This window comes from Oryza glaberrima, chromosome 7 (assembly GCF_000147395.1).
Source record: "Oryza glaberrima chromosome 7, OglaRS2, whole genome shotgun sequence".
NCBI lineage: Eukaryota > Viridiplantae > Streptophyta > Magnoliopsida > Poales > Poaceae > Oryza > Oryza glaberrima.
In genome coordinates this window covers 19,780,698-19,803,106 of record NC_068332.1, presented here as the reverse complement: position 1 = coordinate 19,803,106, position 22,409 = coordinate 19,780,698, and the positions used below count along the sequence as shown (strand labels likewise).

General features: G+C 49.0%; 3 protein-coding genes across 4 annotated transcripts; 2 read left to right on the top strand and 1 right to left on the bottom strand.

The window, feature by feature from the left end:
• The first annotated feature begins 867 nt into the window (after positions 1 to 867).
• Positions 868 to 2,660, top strand: LOC127779521 (uncharacterized). Its single transcript, XM_052306324.1, has one exon. The coding sequence runs from the start codon at positions 1,027 to 1,029 to the stop codon at positions 2,152 to 2,154; it is 1,128 nt and encodes a 375-aa protein (XP_052162284.1). The 5' UTR covers positions 868 to 1,026; the 3' UTR covers positions 2,155 to 2,660.
• A 552-nt stretch (positions 2,661 to 3,212) lies between these two features.
• Positions 3,213 to 5,608, bottom strand: LOC127779522 (cytochrome b6-f complex iron-sulfur subunit, chloroplastic). The gene is made up of 5 exons (XM_052306325.1): positions 5,447 to 5,608; positions 4,207 to 4,439; positions 3,993 to 4,110; positions 3,722 to 3,904; positions 3,213 to 3,519 (listed from the first exon to the last, which is right to left on the bottom strand). The coding sequence occupies exons 1-5, from the start codon at positions 5,486 to 5,488 to the stop codon at positions 3,418 to 3,420; spliced, it is 678 nt and encodes a 225-aa protein (XP_052162285.1). The 5' UTR covers positions 5,489 to 5,608; the 3' UTR covers positions 3,213 to 3,417.
• Positions 5,609 to 14,983: 9,375 nt separating this feature from the next.
• LOC127778578 (cyclin-D6-1) lies at positions 14,984 to 17,231 on the top strand. Of its 2 annotated transcripts, none has more exons than XM_052305196.1 (6): positions 14,984 to 15,368; positions 15,488 to 15,580; positions 15,671 to 15,772; positions 15,885 to 16,092; positions 16,183 to 16,304; positions 16,669 to 17,231. In XM_052305196.1, exons 1-6 carry the CDS (start codon positions 15,174 to 15,176, stop codon positions 16,882 to 16,884), a joined length of 936 nt encoding a protein of 311 aa, XP_052161156.1. In that variant the 5' UTR covers positions 14,984 to 15,173; the 3' UTR covers positions 16,885 to 17,231. The 2 variants fall into 2 exon arrangements, with proteins under 2 accessions (XP_052161156.1, XP_052161155.1); XM_052305195.1 differs by having other exon boundaries at positions 14,985 to 15,368; positions 16,183 to 16,313.
• The last annotated feature ends 5,178 nt before the right edge of the window (positions 17,232 to 22,409 follow it).

The window sequence follows — 22,409 nt, the reverse complement described above, 5'->3', positions numbered from 1 at the left end:
CTCGCATTTACGAGAGATCAAACCTTTTGTGCGTGCATCTCGTCTGGCATTTGTCTCTCTCTTTTTATTTTTTTTCCCAAACCTACAGAACCAAATTCGTTTTTTTTGCTCTTGGAATTTTCGAACGCATAAAAGAAAAAGAAAAGAAAAACACAAAACGTTTGGGAGCAAATTGCTGTTGCGTCCACGTCAAAAGCAGGCAGCAAATACAATAGGACTGTCGTTTCCCGAGGGAACTGTAAGATATAAAGATCGAATGTCCTTGGGATCAATTATTTTGCCCCCTTATCGGGTTCCGGATCATCCACAACCCATACCCGCATTTTCAGCAGGATAAAAAAATATACTATATTCTTGACCGTTTTGTTTTCTCTGCGCCTCAAATTTCCTTTCCTATGCCTGCGGCCTGTATCAAAAAATTTTCACAATGTGAACGAGATTTTCAAAATTCAAATTTCAAAAGTAGTATTATAAGACTATTAGGACTGTGTTTAGATCTAGGGGTGTAAAGTTTTTGTGTGGTAGTCTAATAACAAAACAAATTACAGAATCCACCTGTAAACCGCGAGATAAATTTATTAAGCCTAATTAATTCATCATTAGCAAATGTGTACTGTACCACCACATTATTAAATCATGGCGTAATTAGGTTTAAAAGATTAGTCTTATAATTTACACACAATCTATGTAATTAAATTTTTTTTCTATATTTTATACTACATGTCTCCACATTCGATGCGACGGGGTGTAGTAAAATACAGAGGGGGGCTATCGGATCCTGTGGGCTGTAGCTGAGGCACCAGAATGGGAAATGGGTCCCACCCGAACCAAATAGAAAATCCCCCTCACCTGGCCACCCGACCCCCCAACCTCTTCACCCTCCTCCTCTCTCTCTCTCTCTCGCTCGCTCGCATTTGCTTGCGATTCCCAAATCCCGATGCCTCCTCTTGGCAACTAGCCCCCTCCTCCTCCTCCTCCGCCCACGGCTGCCAAATCCCCTCCTCCACCCGCCTCCGCATCTCCGCCATGTCGTCGTCGGCCTCCTCCACCCCTCGCGCCGGCGGCGGCGGCAGCGGCGGGAGCCAGCACACGCCGCCACTGCCCCCGGCGCCGCATGGGAACGGGCATGGTGGCGGCGGCGGAGGAGGAGGAGGCGCGCACGTGCGGCTCATGTGCAGCTTCGGGGGACGCATCCTGCCGCGCCCGGGCGACCACCAGCTCCGCTACGTCGGCGGGGAGACCCGCATCGTGTCCGTCCCGCGGGCGGCGACGTTCGACGCCCTCGTCGCGGCGCTGGCCAAGGTCGCCCCCGCGCTCTTCCCGGCGGGCGGGCCATCCCCGGCGCTCAGGTACCAGCTCCCCCAGGACGACCTCGACGCGCTCATCTCCATCACCTCCGACGACGACGTGGACAACCTCATCGAGGAGATCGACCGGTTCCAGGGCCTCGCCGCCGCCTCCATCAAGCCGCCACGCCTCCGCCTCTTCCTCTTCGCCTCCTCGCCCGCCGACCACGCCTCCGCGGCCGCCTTCGGCTCCGTCCTCTCCGGCGCCGGCGGCGACTCCTCCTCCGACCAGTGGTTCGTCGACGCGCTCAACGCCCCCGCGCCTGCCCCCATCGAGCGCGGCCGATCCGAGGCCTCGTCGATCATCTCCGAGGTCCCCGACTACCTCTTCGGCCTCGACACCACCTCCGACGAACCCAGCCCTGGTCCCGGAGGAGCCCGCCCCAAGGTCGACACGGAGATGGCCCACGTCGAGGACGACGCGCCGGTTCTCTCGCGGGGGACGCCGCCTGCCCCGTACGTCACCGAGAGCGCGCCATGGCCGGCCCCGCCGCCGCCGTACATGACGCAGCAGGTGTACTACGTCCCCGTGCGCCCGGTCCACTACCTCGATCCGTCTTCGCAGGGCGGATACATGCCGGGTCCAGTCTACCACATTGTCGGTGGCGGAGGAAGCGAGGCGCGGGGAGATCTCTACTCCACCGGGGGCAGTGTCTCCGCCGCCGCCGGCGTCGGCGGCGTCTACGGCGTCCCGCACCCCATGCAGCCGTTCCCGCCGATGATGTACGGGCACGCGCCGCCGCCCGGCGCGGTGGTCTACTCGTCGGAGGGGAAGCCGCCGATGGAAGGTGGGGCCCACGCCTCGTAGGCCCCGCAAGTGGAGAGGAGGGAGGGAGGCAGAGCACGGCGCGGATGAGCTGTTTCCCTGGAGGAGCTGGTCCTGAGCTCTTCCATCCTCGTGATTGCATATGCCTTATTCTACTAAGGATTTTTGCATTGCCATTGCCGTGTGGTGAATTCTTATTTTTATTCTTCTTCTTTGGATGGCTTTTGTGGGTTGCTGTATAGATGAGGGAGGTGGAGGATGGGATTGATATTGCAATTTTCGTCAAGTGAAAATAGATTTGCTATAGTTATTATATTTATAATAATATATTATATAAGAGTAAGTACATCTGGTGTGATTAAGTAGTAGCAAGTTAATGTAATATGGGATTCATATGTTCTATGTGGTTCCTACCTGAGGAAGTCAAAATTTTGTGTGCTGCTGGATGCTTGATGGATTAAAATGTAAACAATTCCTGTGATTATATCCATTTTCCAGATGAGTGCTGCACTGGAGAGAGAGGCCACTGGCTTTGATCCAGAGATCAATTTTGATTCGTTTGCATTGGTAATTTGTCCATTCTGTTTGTCAATTCTGATCTGTTGGTTTTGATTATTTGATGGCTGTTTGCTGATGTTAGATTCTCAACTGCCCATCTTTTCGAAGCATTGTCTGTGGACTTTGAATGGCATGTAAAGTTTAACTTTTCTTCAGAATGAAATGAATAGAGAAAGGAATGTTCGGTTATGACTTAGAACAAAAGGAAAGTTCCATTTCTGAAGAGAAAAGCTACGTCCATCCTTCAGAAATCCACAAGCCAGCAGTGGCCTATGTACCTTTTTTTCCCATATAAATAGGTTTCAGAAATCATTTTTCCATAGAAAGAGAACCAGGCCAACTTATGTTTCTCAAGGTCAAAACAAATCAAACTCATGCAGATCAACTTATTGCTCTGAAACAATTCTCTATATATGCTATCTTATGCCCTGAATTCTTCAGTCTTTCAGTTTCAGAGTGTAGTGCAGATGCAGAAATGCCCATATTCAGGAAGACATCTAAGGTTTGATCTGCTATAAAAGAGTATCCATCTCACAAATTCATAATCCTCAAAAAGGGTTACTTATGCAGTGAAAAGGGTTTTATGCTCTTTCATACAGTGTGACAGTGTGTGTACATATAATTTGGAAAAACAAAGTGAAGATGGATTTACAGCAGCGTTTCTCAGATACAGCGGACTTATAGCTACAAGCTGATCACACAAGTGAACTTTGCTGCTGATGATGATATGGATCATGTTGTTATAGCTTACGCCCACCACGGGTTGTCGCCGGTCCTGAAGTCGGTCTCCACCCACGGCACGAAGAGAACCTTGCCGTCGTCGACGTCGGCGTGCACCAATGCCAGCGACTGTGTCAGACACAACAATGCAGCTCAGCTCAGTTCAGTTAAGTAAGCAACAATTCAGAGTAAACATTAGTTCAGTAAGCAGTTGGAGGATCTTTTCATCAGCAAAGATCTAAGTTCTTGCAATTTGAGGGTTCAGTTCAGATTGAATCTTGAAATTTGAGGATCTTTTCGTTCAGCAAGAGATCAGAGTTGAGAATGTTACCAGGGGAGCAGGTCCACGGACGACCCTGCCCTGGTTGTTGTACTGCGAGCCGTGGCAGGGGCAGATGAACTTGTTCTCGGCGGCGTTCCACGGCACGACGCACCCAAGGTGCGTGCACACGGCGTTGATCCCGTACGTGGCCAGCGTCTTGTCGGCCTCCACGACGAGGTACGTCGGGTCACCCTGCACACACACACAGTCAGTCACCGGCCATCACCGTGGTCATCTCGCCATTGATCATGAGCTCTCTCACTCAGTAGTAGTCACTCACCTTGAGCCCCTGGGTGAGGGTGCGGTCGTTGGGGCCGTGTGTCTTGAGCCACTCCTCGGCAAGCACGTCGTTGCCGAGCTTGTCCTTGGCGACCTGCCCGCCGCCGGCGTTCCCGGACCTGAGGAAGAAAGAACACACCGATCCCCGCAAAAAATATTAGCTCGGAGAACTTGCAAGTTTTGCAAGGATTGGTTGCAGTGCCACGGCGACTGACCCGGCGGGGATGAAGAAGGCGCCGTAGGGGACGAGCATGCCGACGGTGGGGAGCGAGATGGCGCCGAGCAGGAGGAGGTTCATCAGCTGGCGCTTGCCCATGTCCGGGACGCGGTCAGCCGGGATGCTGCTCGCGGCCTGGCATGTGATGGTCGTCGCCGTCCTCGGCACGCGCTCCCGGCCGAAGCCCAGGCCCTTGACGGGCTTGCCCAGCGAGGCGCGAGACCTGCACAGCTGCGCATGCAACAACGTGTTTCAGACTTTCTTAGTTTCAGTTCATCTCTGTGTGTGTGTGTGTGTGACAAATTTACAGTTGCAGTAGCTAGCACTGAATACTGGAGCGATCGGAAGGCATTCCAGGTGATCAAACTTTGTTGATCAGGTTGTACAGTTTGTGTGCCTAGGCTACTGTCATTTTTTAAGACTGAACATTGAACAATTGGTGTTTAACTGTTTATACTTAGATGTTCAACTGGTTTTTGTCTCAAAATACTTGGATTCTAAGGTTGGTTGTAATGCTTCGCTGAAGCACGATCTTTTGTAAACTTTACTGGAGTCAAAGCAATTTTATGCGACACAGATCAAATGGAAACAACACCTTAACTACAGTTTACAGAACATAAATTGTATAACTGAATTGTGAATTTTTCAGTCCATGTGTCTACATGTGGTCTCTGTTTCGTTGTCTGAATCTATTCCGCACGCTGCAATCTATCCTGGCATATATCGCGAGAACAAACAGATAACAATCAGAACCGGCTAACTAGACAAAAGGAGAGAGATTGGCAGATAAGGGGTTCCAGGTACAGCCCAAGTCTTCATCACCCTTTGTTGGTTAACGCATTTCACTCTTATCCATTGAGTTCTCCATGCATATAGTGGTAAATCCAAAGATCAAACAAGATAATAGGCTACTAGTACTACTCAGGATTGGACAACATAAAACACCATGATCATGCAAATTTGCTTAGTTTCCATCCTGATTAATTAGTACTGTAATAAGTTACTAGCACATTAGCAGCTCTTTGTGTAGTACTGTAGTGTATTCTCTCCCACCCATATATCTTCCAAAAAAACAAGCCAATGACAGCCAGACATAAGGTTGCATCGAAAGCATACAGATCATGACGGTGTATACACACAAGAGCTAGCTAGCACGCAGACCTTCAGGAATGCACATAAACAGTCAGAGATCGAGAGAAGCCGCAGCAGCGAGAAGAAATTGGAGGAGAAGAGCAGACCTGAGTAGGGTTGGAGGCGGTGGAGAGCGCGGTGGAGGCCATGGCTGGATTAGCTCGGTAGCTCGGTCGTTCGGCTGCAGCGCAGGGTGTCCACAGGCTTGCAGATGAGGCCCCGGGGGTTATATTTTCCGGGGTGACGCTCGCGGCCGGTGATTGGTTGATGCGCAGCGACCCGGCCGCGATAGCCACATGTTGCGCGGGGTCGTGGCTCGGCCGCCACACGCCCACGCCCCCACACCGGGTTACGGCCTTATCGGCTCAACGCGTAAGATCTTTTTTCGCCTTGGTTGGGTTGGGTGGGTAGGATAGGAATAAGTTCACCATAGGTCCCTTAATTTATCGTCCAGTCCGATTTCCATCCTCGATCTAGAAAACCGAATACAAGCACATCCTTTAACTTACAAAACCAATACAAACGAGATCACTTGGTAGTATTATTCCTGATTTTACGTGACGTGGCACCTTTGATTAGATCTTCGTCCTACGTGGCATTGACGTGACGCTTACATGGCAAAGCAAAATTGAAATCTAAAACAATTAAACAAAACATATGGGATCCACATATCAGTCAAACCAAAAAAATAAAAAAATTATGGGCCCCACAAGTCAGTGGGTCTCACTTCCTCCACCTCTTCCTTTCTACCTCATCTCCTCCTCTTCACTGGAGGCCGGCGAGGCAGCATATAGGAGGCGCTGCTCCTCTCCCCTTCCGGCCGCTGCATGGTGCTCCTTTCCATAGGCGCCACATGGTAGATCCGCTCGTAGGCCTTCCCTCGGCGAGGTTGGCAAGGGGGCGGGGAGGCCAGCAGCGGCGACGACATCATCGACGGGAATGAGAAGGAGGGGAAGGGGAAGGCCCCTACTCCGGCCAGCCGCGGGCGCTCTTCCACACGATCCTCCTCTCTCCCACTGGTCGCGCTGCAAATCCACTCACTCGGCCTCCACCCAGCGAGGGGGCGGGGAGGCCGACGGCGGCGATGACATCATCGACAGGAACGAGGAGAAGGAAGGGAAGGGGAAGGCCCCCGCTCCGGCCGGTTGCAGGTGCTCCTCCTCTCTCCCGTTGGCCCCGCGCGACGCTCCTCTCCACCACCACCGTGCCGCAAATCCGCTCACTCGGTCTCCGCCCGGTGAGGCTGGTGAGGGGACGGGGAGGCCGGTGGTAGGCGATGCCGTCGTTGACGGGAACAAGAAGGAGGGGCAAGGGGAAGGCCCCTGCTCAGGTTGGCTGCGGGCGCTCCCCCGCCCGACTGCCGGGAACACCGACACCGACCTTTGTGTGTTGGATCTCATTAGCGACCTCTCCCTTTGCCGCTGACGCGGCGACCTCTTCCTCTCCGCCGGCGCGGCGCTCCAACCGGCCATCCTTTCCTCCACCGCTCATTGGATGCCATCCGGGGAAGAAGCAAGAAAAGACAAAAAAAAAAGAAGGATAGGGAGGAGGGGAGTAGTGAGGATGGCACGTGGCCCCTGCCATTTTTATTATTTTGTTTGTGTACGTGATACGTGGGTTCCATGGATTTTATTATTTTGCTACATTGAATTGCCACGTAAGCGCTACGTCAATGCCACGTGGCAACGAAGATCTAGTCAAGGATCCATATATGTGCCACGTCAGCTAAAACCGAGATTAATACTGCTGAGGACCGAGGGACCTTGTTTGCATGGTTTTATAAGTTGGGGGATGCATTGTATCCGGTTTTCCGGATCGAGGACGAAAGTCAGACTGGATGACAATTTGAGGAACCTAGAGTAAACTTATTCTGGTGGGGTAAGTGTCCAGCACATATTAATTCTTGGATCGGTTGGGAAGGCCCAGCAAAAGATTTATGGATCGTCGAGCGCCTCGGTTTCGGCCCACTATTTGCGTTGCCCTGCATGATTTGAAAAGCGTACGTATGCCCGCAGCTGTAATAATTGTGCCGCCTGCATGGGGCGAAAAAGCGTGCCGCGCCCCCCGGCAAGCAAAGCGGCCGCGGCACCGCCACCCGCACCGGTCGTCGTTCGCTGCCTCTCTCCATCGATGGGGGGCCTCCTCTCCTCACAAATCTCACACCAACGCATCGTACGTACAGGATCTCCACCAGCCAACCCATCCAGCACCATCATACTGCATGCAGCTGCATGCCATGCACAATCACGAACCGGACACAGCCCATGCCGCACAGGCATATCCATCCTGATCTGACCACCAAAACCGATCGATCGATCATTCTTCGCGACCTGCCCTGCAGTAGTCTGCACGCGTGCGACGACGACGCAAAACGCGACGGCGATTTCGTCAAGTTTTTTCTCTTCACCCGCGCAGCGCCATGCATGCGTGCCTGCATCCTCGGCGGATTTCAGGCCATCCATCCACCGGTCGGTCCAGCCGCGTCCAGCCCCCACACACGTACGCACCGTATCATCATCCCCTGCAGGCTGCAGCGCCGCCTCCTCTACTCGACACGATCTCTTCCTACCGGCCTAGGGCCACACACACACACACACTAGCAGTCTACTAGCCCGTGCATGTACAGTACTCAGTACTCTGTACTACTCTCTCCCCGATCTCTCCTGGATCACGGTCACTGCACACATCATGTGCAACCGCCTTGCCGCTAGCGAAACCGCTCCTTGCATATATGCACCACGTACAACACACTTTCTGTCAGTACACAATTGTCTCCACTCCAGACAGTTAGTTCAGTTGGTTCACTTACACACTAACACACATACGACTCTCTACGTCCTAAAACATAGCAACCCAATATTTGATTCAGATTTTTAGTTTTAAATACAAACACTAGCAAGTATGTTGTTATATTTTAGGAGGAGGGAGTATAGCATTTTCTGCATGGATCCACATACGTACGATCGATCTAATACATTGACAGATCGATCTAATACATTGTCAGTAGTGTCACCTACGCGTGCTGCTGCTGGACCAGCGGCGGCCGGACGGCGAGCCACAAATGCTCATGTGGTCTGACGGATTATAGCGTACACGGACCGATCGACAGGGCTAACTAATTAACCCCTGCATCTGCATGTATGGACCATGGCCAACACTTGAGTGAAGTTCAGATCAGATCAGATCCCGATCTAGTGTAAACGTGAATGCTGTACTCCTCCCCAAGTTGAAGCTGGCCACTACGTACGTATACATGTACACCATGTTGCTGCACTGCACGGATCGTCACTTCGTCAGTGTAGTCTTCAACACGCGAGACGCCGGCAAAGTGGCCCGGGTAGCGTAGCTAGGGACAAGAAGGCTAGGAAAAGCATTGCAAAAGCAAGGGGAGGAAAAAAAAAAGAAAAGGCTTCTAAGAGCGTGTATAATAGCAGGCTATTAACCAGCTGTAAACATATTTTAATTAGATAAAAAATGAGAGAGAATAGTAGCGGGCTACAAATCTGTAGCCAGCTGCAGCGCGGACTTCAAGACGTAATGTGTATATGACAGGTGGGACCATGTACTAATTGTATAGTAAGCAACTATTGTATAAATTATCTATTACATTGGCTATGGATGATTTGTATTTACTAGTGGGCTATACTATTAAACTTACTCTAAGCTTAGATTAGGTAGGCCAATGAATGGAGGAGACATGGAGAGATCTGCAGTACTCTCTCCGCTGCCGTTTTTTTTTGTGTGCTGTCCCAGCTGCCGTGCATGGCTGCATGGGGTGTTGGCTTGCAGTTGCAGGGGTAGCAGCGCGTACTGTGCCGCGCCACATTTGGGGCCTTCTTTTTGCTGCTTTGCATGAGACTTTCTCTTGCACCTATGCAAAGTGCTTGTAGAGGGCATCCATCCATCCATCCACAAAAGCAGGCAGGCAGGCAAGTGAGCAAGGCCTGCGTCTCCAAAGCGATGGAGATCGATTGAGATGTGCATCATCTGGGCCTTCCAGTTGAGTTGAGTAGAGTATGTAAATTGCCCCTTGTGATGTCAAGCAATTAGACTTCCTTAAGTTTCTGTTTAAGTTGCATATCTAAGGCATCATGAGTTGCCACTCTTTTCAGTGTCTTTTTTCCTTCATCTCATGGCATATTATAATGTTATAGTATATGTAAAAGAATACCATAAATTAAACATGAAATGTATGATACTTTCGCTACCTCTCAAAGAACGTAAAATTACTTGCTCCTATTTTTATACAGAACAGCATGGTGCTAGTCAAGCTACTCGGGTTGGACTACCCTCTGGTTGGCTGGCTACTAGCGTATGTCTACCAAGTTGTGCAAGTGACCCGGCCAAAAGCAATGCAGGACAATGCAAATGATGAGGCAGCCTTTCTGTCGCTGCCATTTGCCAGGTTGAAACCGGTGTGATGGCGTGCAAATGATAAGTAAGCTTTCATAATTAATCTAGTCTAATTGAGTTTGCTGTGGCCCTGTGGTCTGTGGAGGCCAAAGGACTAACAAAAGGGGAGGAAACTAAAGCGGATTTGGAATGTTCTCTGGGCCTCATCTTGCTGTCACTTTGGCACTACAGCACCAACTCTAGCCAGGAGATCCTGGCTGGGTCAGGCAGGCATATGGTTTTGCATCTTTTGATAAGAGCCACCAGCCATATGGATACCATGTGCACGGCATGTTTTTAAGCTAGGTTATATATACCTGATGGCTAGATTGGCTTCAATCACAGCACATTTTTTTTTCCCATTAATGATGTGGAGTACTCTACTAGAATTAATCGATGTATTGATCAGTAGTACATTGATTAAATTAAGGGGGAAGTGAAAATTGTTATAGTAGTAGCTGCTCATTCAAGTGTCCTACAAACAAACATATCTTGGCAAACATAAATATTGTGACGCAGGGGAGGTAGTCCTTGCCCACACATCTGACATCTGATCCTCTATGTGGAGCAATCTGGCGAGACCTTTATTCCCACATTGAACTCCCCTTTTCCATCCTTTTGGCTTCCTTCCAAGCCATTGCTCTCCACATGGGCTCCTTCACTCTTTCCAGTTTCCACTATGGTCAAATGGTGCATCACTGATCCCCATTCTCTGCCATCTTGTACATGGGAGGAGTGAATGAGTCCTTCTCAAGCTTCTACACATCTTTTGCATACAAACTTGAAGCATATGGATTCCTCCTCTCTCCTGATAAGTGATAACCCCCTCATTTTTGCTCTGGTTTGATTGGAGAGAATGCAGTTGCATCAATGCATGCCAAGGGTCATGCCCCAACTAGAAACCATGCTTTGAGATGCCCTTATCACTTGGTGGCATTGCATTGCCAAATACTCCGTATCTCAAACTCATATATTATGCCTGCACGGCTGCACTGTTCCTTAATCCCAGCCCTGACCTTGAGTCAAGGGCCACTGACTCTCTATGCTTCAAAAGGTGCACGAACTTCTTATATATTTTGCGGGAACCTTTAGAACACAAGGTTTGTATAGGGCTCACTCATGGGAGAAGATTTGTTTAATTTCTGCAAAATATGCTCAATCTCAATACATAGAGCCCTAATCAAGTTACTATGTGGAGTAAAACATGATTTTTCCTTTTGAGAAACACAGACAAATGCAGATAGTCACACATGCTGGCACTCATCGCTATTAACACGCACATAACTTACCCTTGTGAGTATTTCCGAAAGATTAGGTTGAGAACATATCTTACACAATCACCTCGATATCAATGAGAATGTCGTTTACTACGGAAAGAAAAATAGTGCTCCCTTTGTTTCACATTATAAGACGCTTTGACTTTTTTGGTACGTCCTGCCTAGATACATAGAAAATAGACATACCAAAAAAGTCAATGCGTCTTATAACGTGGAACGGAGGGAGTAGCTATTAATACGAGAATCTATATCAAGCCTAGGATTTAGACTCGTGTGGGTAGGTTTCATCAAAAGAAATTTAATCAATTGATAAGGGCCCCTTTGGCACCAACAGTCAAACTAGGAGCTTAACACGGCAATCCAGTCAAGGTTCGGGATCGAGGGAAAGACACAAGGCGAGCCATACAAGAGTGAGTCAAATTATGTTTACGTTCTCGATTTGGTTTGGGCCCCTCTTGATCTTTTGCGTATAAGGGAGGGGGGAAGGAGTCTAAATCTATATGGACATTAATGAACCACCATTGATGGATGTTGCACATGACATGATCAATTCGACTCGACGGTCCGGTGCTAATAGAAGTCGCTTACTCTCTGTCTAGCGAAGGTGCTAACAGCTTGCTAAACTCACTCGTGTAATGACTTCGATTCCATTAATTGGAACTATTCAAACAGCGTGAAGCTATAAAGGGGGTTAAGGAACTTGACAAGGTGTGCCGACTGCAGAGACTACAAACTGACGCCGGAAGCGACTCGCTTCTATTCTCGATCGGATATAGATGGGGAATCTCTATAGATCGCCTTTTTTCGACAACCTCTTTAATCAAAGAATTTGTAGAGGAATTTCATATGATTAAAATCCTATAGGAAATATTCCTATTTCGCCCATTGCATATAGATTTTGGAGGAAATTTACCTCTTGGAAAAATTCCTTTGAATCTATCTCTCTCGTCCGATTCCAGTGTTTTTATGTGATGCAATCAAGCGATCATTCTTGTGTTTTGTAATCCTCTATTTTAAACCTGCATTTCTATATAATCCTATGTTTTTCTATTTATCCAGTTTTTTTTCATTCCTACAATTTAAAGGGGCCTTAAGTTTTTTTTTTTTGGCTATTTGTTTCTAATGCTTGTACTTATGGGCAGAGATAATACTATGTGTTTTTTCTGCAATCATGATGCTAACACGAGACAAAAACATGATGGCTGATCTCCCTACCTAGACCAATCTCTATACCAGTTTAGTAATGTCCAAGCTGGCAGAAAATTGCCCCAGAGATACCCTGCAAGATCCAGAGATGCCCCTGCCGCTGCAAATCCTGCACAAGGCAAAACCAACACTGCAAAGGAGGATTACAATACACAAGCTTTCATGCACGAGCATAGATCTTTGAGGCGGTACATCTTAGAAAGAGAAAAAAAAAACAAAGCCTTTTGAGGTAGTACAAGAACAAGCGCTCTGGTCCAAGAGCATGCACGGATACATATATGCTCACGATATGTAGCGCCGTACTGAGCCGGTTGCCTCATGGGAGAAAAGAAAACGGGGATTAATGTGCAGCCGTAGCTGTTACACTTGCATGGGAGACCGGGATCTCGCTTGGTAATCGTTAAACTAGCTGTTTTGTTGCGTGTAGATTTTTTACAGGTGCATGCAGATGCAGACTCTGCAGACACATGAAAGTTTAATTTGAGGCTTTGGTTTTTGAAACCAGAGAATTTTGAGGTGAAACTGTAACGATTATGAAAATGCCACGAGGTTTCTGGGAGCGCACTACACATTTGTAGTCAAGAGCAGTGATCAAGATTTCATATTTTATTGAACGTCTACGAATGTAGTAACACACGCTTGAACTACTGGTGAATAGATTTATACTTATACACCCACAGTTATAGCATCAAACTCTACGTTAATCTTGATATGTATATATGGACAGTTGACCTTAGATTTGGCCTAATGTCAAAGACACGTTGAGATGTGATGAACAAGAGAAGTACTCCGTATATGTTATACGTAGAACATGGTTTACAACCAGGGTTACCGTGTCCATATATATGTATACTGTACATGGAACAAATTAACGAGTTGAGAGACATTGGAGTGACTGAGTGGTATGATCCGTCCCCTCAATCATCACATCAATCTTGAGCCCTTCAACGCAGGCCAGTACTATCCATTTCATATCAGCTGCACGAGCTGTTCCTTCCGAACGGGCAATCCTGCCCAAAATTACGCCAATCAACTGATCGCTCCGGCAATAACTGAAGAACTTTTCTTTGATAACCCTGCAAAAACTCATGTGAAATCTTGTCTTCCAAAAGAAGGTGATCTTTAACTCGTATCCCGTGGGTAACTGGTAAGTGCTCATAATTAACATGGCCACAGTTCAGTTTTGTCAAGATAATCAACTAAACGATCTGGAAAACCTATAGATTATTAGTGTAGGAGATGAAGTATGTGTAGCCATAGGGTTCAGAAATAATACTCCAGGAAGCGACGCGTGCAAGCAAAACAACACGATCGAATCGTGACCAGCCAGCTGAAGGGGGTCTGCATGTTGCGATTTTTACCGAGCTAATCACCTTTCTTTTTTCTTTTTACCATTTCTGAAATTCATTCAAAATTTCAACACAAATCTCGTCTCCGAAGAACGAACAGAGGTAAGGTTCACGAGAGAGCTAGGATGAGCTTTGGCGTGCCAGGGGGTAAATCTGACATTTTGCACGGTGGGCCCGGGACACAGCAAACAGCATGATGAGGATGGAGAGGGGGCATTTCGGTAAAAACACGCGCGCGTGGGCCCGGGCAGCACTGTTGACCACTGTCCTCTTTGCAACAGCGACGGCCGCAGGTCAAAACGGGGGATGCAGCGCTGTCCGTTTTTCTCCCGCCAGATGCCGTCGATGTCGCGTACTCGGGTTCGTTTCCACACAGCCAGGAATTTACATGTTACCCCCTGCTCTACCTGCCACCACTACAGCAAAATTCTGAAGAAATTGTTTCTTTTGCGAGGAAAAAACTAACAAGATTTGTTTGCTGCTCTAGTAAGATAATTCTTGGTTTTTTTTTCTTTGTAAGGGTTTTCTGAAAATTGGACGTTCTGTGTAATGAAGTGAGACTTGGCTATATATTTGCCTTTGATAACAGTGTGATGAGTGGTTTAGAAATTTCATACGAGCTGCCACTTCTCAGCCTTTGGAAATTTGAGTAGTGAGATCCACTTTATATTGTCGGTTAATGTAGCAATATTTTCACATTTATCATTCCCTTTATATAAATCTTTTGGTGGTTTAGCGTTTCATGTCACCTTTTGTTAATAAATTTTGGGCCTGTTCGGCTGCCCAGCGCCGCGGCTACGCACGAATAGTGCCATACTCACTGTGCGCAGCTGCAGCCGTAGCCGCAGCCGTCACAGTCGGCCTGCCGAACAGACTCTTTGTCGACTATTGAAGGTGTAAATTAGCTGGATACGAAAGTAAGTAGTAACGTTCTGTACTAAAAATATCGCCAATAAATTTAAAGGAACTAGTGTTCGACGGCGTACTTGTAGGTGTGTGAGTGTAGTGTGTATGTTCGGTATTGTATGTATGCTATTTTAGTGTAATCAAAAGAGAGAAAAAAAGATTATCGATCTTATTCTCGGTGATTGATTTCATTTCCCATCAACCCATGAGACAAACAAGAAAAAAAAATGGGAAAAATAGCAAGAGGAGAAACATTTCCAGCAGGAAATTTACCAATTCCCCTGTTCCATGTTGGTTGTGAGCTGTCAAAGCCGGATGAAGCCATGGAGTATTGACGCAGTACGGGTACAGGTCTCCCTCTCACAGGGCGGCATCATTGCGTCCCGCTGACAGGTGGGCCCCACCCCCGGAGGGAACTTTTTCCTCCTCTCTTCCTCTTCCTCCCGATCTTTACAAAAAGAACCCCAAATCCACACCTTTTGTACCACTGTCCCCGACCCCTTCCTATTAAAAGCCATCTCCCAACCAGACAGAGGCTAGTACTAGTAGTAGCACTGCGTAGCAGCAATGGTGGCTTCCTCCTCCTCCTCCTCCTCCTCTCCCTCTCCCCCATAAAGCCACGCACCACGCGCGGTTGGTTTCTTGGCGTGTTCCTGGGCCTTCCTCGTGCTACGCGGCGGCGGGCGGCGGCGCGGGCGGCGGCCATGGACATGGCGACGGGGGCGAAGGAGGTGGTGGTGGTGGAGGCGTACGAGTACGAGTTCGACCTCGAGAACCCGTTCACCAGCCCCGCCGACGAGCCGATCGCCAGCCTCCTCGACGCCGAGGGCCACCACTCGCCGTCCGTCTCCGCCGCCGCCTCCGCCGCCCGCCGCGAGGCCGCCGGGTTCATCTCCAAGGTATCCGGGACGCGTTCTCCTCTTGGGTTTGTTTCCTTGGGGGGGGGGGGGGGGTTCTTCGAGGTTCTTTCCCCTGTTTTCTTGATCTGATCGGGCGTGTTCTTGATCGGCGCGCCCAGGTGCGGTACGACGGCGAGCTGGACGTGCACCCCCGCGTCGCCTACCTCGCGCTCAACTACGTAGATCGCTACCTCTCCAAGCGCCAATTGGCCGTAAGAACGCGTGATACGGGGGCTCTTTTCTCTGGCTGGATTTTGTGCAGGGATTCGCTTCTGATCTGATTCCCCAATGGTTCCGTGCAGTGCGAGCGCAACCCATGGGCGCCGCGGCTGCTCGCCATCAGCTGCCTCACCCTCGCCGCCAAGATGCAGCGCGCCGCCGCCATCTCCGCCGCCGACATCCAGGTACGGGACGAATGCCATTTCCCGTTGCGCGGTTGCGATTTCGTTGGGGGGGATTCGTCCATCCGATTTGCTGAAACCTCGTGTCGTTGGTGTGGGCGTCGGTCTGTTGCAGAGGGGCGAGGAGTTCATGTTCGACGAGGCGAAAATCCAGCGCATGGAGCAGATGGTGCTCAACGCGCTGGAGTGGCGGACGCGCTCCGTCACGCCGCTCGCCTTCCTCGGCTTCTTTCTCTCCGCGTGCTTCCCGCAGCCGCGGCACCCGGCGCTGCTCGACGCCATCAAGGCCCGCGCCGTCGACCTCCTCCTCCGCGTCCAGCCGGGTACGTACAAGCCGCCGCCACGCCCAATGCCACCGTCCTCGCCGTTAGATTCAGCGAGCGCTCACCTTTTGCCTCCGGTGCATTTCGCAGAGGTGAAGATGGCGGAGTTCTCCCCCTCCGTGGCGGCCGCCGCGGCCCTCCTCGCGGCCGCCGGAGAGGTCGCCGGCGCCCACCTCCTCGGCTTCGAAGCTGGCGTCGCCGCTTGCCCCTTTGTAAATAGCGTGAGCATGATTCTTTTTTTTTTAATAAATTTTGTTTCATCTAAAATTACCCCCTTAATCACCACTTATTTACGAAACAACCCCTGTCACGTCTGACAGTCACACATAGCCCGGCTCTCTGTGAGAGGCGACCTTTGGAGTAAAAAAAAAATACTGTTTACGTTTTAAAAAATGATTTACCTCGTGATATGGAGCAAGCTCAGCCAATTGACCGCACTGTAAAAACTTTGGTTGTTTTCTCATTTGTGGAGTTAATTAATCATACCTTAATTGTCACATAATTAGAACCACTCATAATGCCCCCCCCGGCCTGGAAGCTGGCTATAATCATTTTGCTTGGACTTTTCTGCTGCAGGAGAAGTTGCGGGAGTGCGGCGAGGTGATGGCGGCGGCCTGCGGCGTCGGGCCCAGCTGGGCGGCGGCGGCGACGAGCGCCGAGACGCCGGTGACGGTGCTCGGCCACCACCGGAGCGCGAGCTCCGAGAGCGAGCGCACCACCACCGTCGGATCGGCGGCCAACAGCGCCGATGCGAAGAGGCGCTGCATGGGCCCACCTCGGCAGTGGGGGTAGGCGGCCCTGATGAGTGATGAGGCAGCGTGAGCGAGAGATAGGGTGACGACTCGGACGACAGCTGGAAGAGCTGGAAATTTGCTCTTGCCCTGCTCTTTCTTTCATTCACCTTTCCTTTTCTTTCCGATTCTTTTTTCCCTCTATTTTAATCTTTTCGAGGTAAAGCAGGAATGGAGATAATTGGTGGTGGTAGCTGTCATTTTAATTGCTTTTTTTGCTCGTCTTTTTTTAGGCTAGTTTTGTTTTTGTTCAGCAGTACTGGATGTTAAGGGCGATGAATATATTGTGGTGAGAGGGAGAGGGGGATAATGTGATATTGCGGAAAATAAAAAAAATGTTGTTGCTCATTACCGGTGCATTTTGGATTTTTCTGTTAAAATGCAATTTTTCATGGCTTCAGAAATGCTACAGAACATTGTTTGTGTTCTTTGTATTGGTTGCATAATTCCTCTTAAGAACATAGTACCACCCCTTTTTTCCTTAGAAAAAAAAGAGAAAATTGTAAATGTAAATGTCAGAAGCATATTCTACTTCGAGAAAAAAAAAGTAAAATCGTTTGTCCTTTGTATTACAGAACAAATCCTTTTGCAACCTTCATAAATATTTCGAAGTGAAATATGTGCGATTTTGTAATCCAGTGTTAGGCCTAATAACGTCGGAGGTAGAACAGACAAATTAGCTCCACCTGCGAGCATCAGGGGCCTCACCATTTTATCTTGGTTATTTACAGCAGAAAAATAAAATAATAAAACCAGAAAAATCCAACGAGATGTGGTCAACGGAGGTACGGAGGAATGCGACGTGTCAGGCCCGAGGGAGGCAGCCTTGTACTTTACCTTTCCCGCGTGACCAGCCGCTGGATGCGCGCCACGTGGGCGTATGGCCGCATCTCGCCCTTCCCACCTTGTCCCCACGTGGGCTCCCGCCTCGTGCATGCGCCCTGCATGGTGCTGTACACTGCCCCTCCCTGGTAATACTACGTACGTACACTGGTATATATACTCCAGTATACACGTAGCCATCCAGTGTACGCATTAATGTGCACACGAACCCACCTGACGTCGCACGTAAAGCGCAGGCACGCTGACATGTGGGCCCCGCACGTCTGGCTTCGCTAGGGGGTTGTTAGCCTGGTTCACGGTGGGTTGATTTCACGTAGGTGTGGTGTGAGGCAAGAGGAAAGCAGAGTAGGTTGACGTGGCGCTGCACATTTTCTGCACAAAATGCCAGTTGGCAAGATCGAGCGACAGTAGTGAAGAAATGTGTAGTAGCACCCGTTTTCTAAATGCTAACGTCACCTTGATATACAAGTTCAAACATACAAAGCTCTATAACGTGCTATTTCTACATGTCCTAACCCATTCGATGTTGTCTTGTTTCATCACCATAAAAAAAAAAAAAATTCTCTCCACGACCCTCTCTCCCACCCAAAATTCTTTCTCCCTAGATTAAGGGTATCACCTAATATCATCAAGTGGCAATATCATGGGACCTAGAAGAAGTTGTGGGTGAATGACTTTCGGCTATTTTGTTTTAAATTTTGGTGTCCATAAATATGCACACACGGGTAGTCTTGTTAAGTACTTCCTCCGTTTCACAATGTAAGACTTTTTAGCATATCCCATATTCATTTAGATGTTAATGAATCTAGACATATGTATGTGTTTAGATTTATTAACATCTAAATGTATGTGGATAATGCTAGAAAGTCTTACATTATGAAACGGAGGGAGTAGGAATTTAGTGAGGTTAGAGATTCATTGATTTTTGTCTATTTTTTCAAAAACACAACACAAACGCACACACGATACCCATTGGATACACGTATGCCCACATAATCTACCTTAATGATCAGACCTTCAAAAGTCTGATCCGATATATTTTGAGATTGATGGAGTTATCATGATTATTTCATTGTTGACGGTATAATTAGATGTAAATGTAAGCAACCATATCGAGTGTAAGACTTAGAATCCGGTTGAATATATTCCATCACAAGAAACTTAACAAGTTGATTTTTATCTCATTGGGCGTGTGTTAGAGCGTATTCGTGGGGCTTGTCTATGTACCCTTTGTTTCTATATTTCTTGTAATTGAAATGAAAAAAAAATATCGTATCTTATTTTTCTCCGAAGGGTCACCATTTTTGTCTCACCATAGTGCATCCAAAATGATAGGAAGGGCCCTTGCTGAACATACGTTACGACATGACATTTGACTCCTATGAGTGACAATGAGTGCCGTGTCGCATGTGCCGCTGTACGTGTAACATGTGGTCTTTCCTCCCCCATCTTGCCTGCTCCGTGAACACCCGAGATTTCGTAGCAATCGTTGACGTGCGGTGCGGAGGAGGCTTCTTTTTCATGTTTTTTTTTTCCTCCTTCCCTTTTCTTTCTTCGTTAGACAGGGTGAGAAGAGGGGAGGGGCTTTTTGCTCGAGTGCAATCTATTGCTCGTGCTGCCCGGCACGTTCTGCTGTAGATACTGTACGTAAGAAATGGACATGCATGCCTATGTTTGAGTGGCGCCGTGTATGAATGATTGTGTTGGAGATCTCTTTAGAATTGTGTCGCAAAGTGTGTATCTTGAATTACCATTATTACCTTGTTCGATTTACAGCTCTAAATAAAAATGTGATGGTTGCTAATCAATCGTTTGGCCTAAAGCTAATTAATAAGCCGTGTCAGTACCTAATTTATGAATAAAATTTTTATATCTATATATGTTCTTAGCAATTTAAAGAGTCAATATAAAAACTACAATAATAAGTCTCCAAATTAATTAAGTTTTAAAATTCTAAATTTGGCAGTAGTTTATAAGCTGTAGAGCAAAGATTGAAGATGTTTTTCTTGATAAAAAAGGACTACCTTCAACGACGAGTATTAAAATTACTCTTCAATTTCTTTCACACCATGATAGCGCAGACAATCACAATAATTGAGTGATCTATAGATAGACATTTGGTCTTAGTCTATCTTATAAGAAATTTATGTAGTACAAAGTACCAAATCTAGGATGACAGTAAGCAGGAGAAATGGGAAGCAAAACTTCCGTTGATGACTGATGAGCAGTTCGGAGCCAGGCTTGTCGCCTAGAAGAATACACGAAAACCTGCCAAAAGGGCTGAACTTACCTAAAAGCACCCTGGAGCCTTTAGAGCCACCATTGTTACCGTACATCTTTGTGTAATGCCATGAATGTAAGGTCATTATCACTTAAGGCTGTGCCTGTGCCTGAGCATGCCTCGCGTGTGTGTCTCTGTGTTTTGTGTTCTCTGCTCAGCAGCACAAACACATGTTCCCTTCATCAGCAACCAGGTACGAAGCTAGAACCAAATGGAGAGAATTCTAATCATTTGTTTTACTTTATTTTGGACTGAGTTTAAATTGATACGGGTATCTAAGTTTTAGCTGAGAGGTGTACATATGATAGGATGAAAATAGAAGAACTGATCGATTAAAAGAATTTCGGAATCGGGTTCCTGGTACCTCCTAGACACAAGTTGCTCCGCCCTTGTCAGCAACTCATGCTTGAGTCCTTGAAGAGCAGTACTGGGGTATGGGGTATATCTTACAGTATCAGCTGCTACATCCGTCAGATGGATCCTTACAAACATGACAGGGGCCCCGGCTATATATGACCACATAAGTAAAAATGTAACATCCCTCTAGTTAATTTGCCAAGCATTTTGGTTCATTTTACTGGCAGTGCAAGGAAAACCAGGTTCAGTAGTTTTCGATCACTCCAAAGCTGAAAGGGAAATTGGTCCAATCAAAACCTCCATCAGGTGAGAAGCGGAGATGCGAGTAATAAAAGGGAAGTAATGGACGGAGACCGGCCATGTCGGGGATGGTGTCCGTCGTACGTCCATGCGTTGCAGTTGCAGGCGTGCGGCAGCGAAGATTGGCGAATCGGCGGTGGCCAATGGACTCCGCGCGGCCCGGACACCCGAGTACAGGGCGCGCATAGATCAGCTCGCACACACCGGCTGCATGCCGCGCGCTGCGCCTGAGCGTACTGCAGGGCAGCCGAGACGACGTCGCGCAGGCCGCGGGATTGGACTGGTGGTAGTTAAAGTTGCCGCAGCGTATGGATGCCACGGCGCGCTCGCTCGCTCGGGTTACCGGGTTGGCCACAGCGGCACAGGCGCGCGCGCGCGCACGCACGCACGATCTCGCGCGCGGCGCATGTGTTGGCTGGACCGGGGGGGCGCTGACACGGCGCGCATGGCCACACCACCCCACCGGCCGCGGCCCACCCACCACCCCGGGAGCGCGCGTAAGGCTGTGGCGTACGCAGTGGCTGCTAGTTCTGCGAGGTTAGCTTAGCACAGGGCAGGGGCAGTGTGGTATAGCGTAGCAGCATGCATGCGACGGAAGCGCTCGCTGCTCGTAACGTGCGCCTTTCTCTCCATCCCGTGTTTCCTGGCTTTTTCTCCCGCCCGCGGACGACACGATGCCCAACCCAACCGTCTCATAATTACCTCCAACGTACGTGTACTATAGTACTCCTACACTACAGTAAAGTTAAGAGGCACATATATACACTGATATGCGCACATATATGCTCCAGTACACACTGCGACTGGATCTGGATGGCTCGACGATATGTGTTGAATCGTCGACGAGACGGACGTACACGTACCACGTAGTAGAGCCGTAGAGGCATGGCTGGTCTGGCTGGCAGCGCAGTGGCCCCTGTCACGAGGCGCGTGCAACCGAATCCGGTGGTGGGACGTGCAGACGCGACGGCACCGGATCGACCGGACGACGGACGCGCGCAACCGCAGGAAACGACCTCACGCGACGCCAGGACCACGGGCCACGGCAAGAATCAAGATCCCCCCTCTCCCCGCCTCCCCGCTCTGTGCCACTCGATCCTGCATTCGCACGAGAGACCGAGAGATCGAGAGACGTTAGTACGCGCCGCGGTCGCGATCCCACCGTCTCATGTGTGCGCGCAGCGGGCGGGTCCGCTAGCCGGCCGGCCGGCCTCGCGGGCGTCGCGACGTGCTAAGCCACGCGCGTACGATCGAAACATAGTGCCGCGCACGCATGAACTGGCCGGTACGGAGGGCGCGCGGGTAGGCGCGGGTGTTCGGGCATTTTCAACGGGCGGATCTATCTAGCAAAGGCGATCGATCGATGCGCTCTCGTACGCGCGTATCTGGTCCGGATCGTGTCATGTGACTTGCAGCACAAAAGGTGGAAGGCACTGTTCCATTGGAGATCAGCATGATTGATCGCGAAAACAGAGGAATTAAATTTAAAATATACAACTCATTTTTTTTATTTCACTCATTTTTTTTATTTCTCAAAAATATACAGGATACAATATTATTAGCACAATATGCACAGTGTCACGGGGTAAATACGCGAGACCGCTCGGTGTCGCGGGGTAAATACGTGAGACCGCTCGGTGTCGCGTGGAGAGGCTGTAAGAATTACATGTTATGATTCTCATCCGATCAATTGAACGACATGGCACACCTACCATGTTGTATCAATTTATACTTCATTCGTCTTA

Coding starts and splice junctions, on each gene's coding strand:
- LOC127779521 (XM_052306324.1), top strand. CDS start 1,027: ATGTCGTCGTCGGCCTCCTCCACCCCTCGCGCCGGCGGCGGCGGCAGC.
- LOC127779522 (XM_052306325.1), bottom strand. CDS start 5,488: ATGGCCTCCACCGCGCTCTCCACCGCCTCCAACCCTACTCAG. Junction 4,440..5,446: donor CCGCCTCCAACCCTACTCAG/GTCTGCTCTTCT, acceptor TTGCATGCGCAG/CTGTGCAGGTCTCGCGCCTC. Junction 3,905..3,992: donor CCCTCACCCAGGGGCTCAAG/GTGAGTGACTAC, acceptor GTGTGTGTGCAG/GGTGACCCGACGTACCTCGT.
- LOC127778578 (XM_052305195.1), top strand. CDS start 15,174: ATGGACATGGCGACGGGGGCGAAGGAGGTGGTGGTGGTGGAGGCGTAC. Junction 15,581..15,670: donor TCTCCAAGCGCCAATTGGCC/GTAAGAACGCGT, acceptor GGTTCCGTGCAG/TGCGAGCGCAACCCATGGGC. Junction 16,093..16,182: donor CCTCCTCCGCGTCCAGCCGG/GTACGTACAAGC, acceptor TGCATTTCGCAG/AGGTGAAGATGGCGGAGTTC.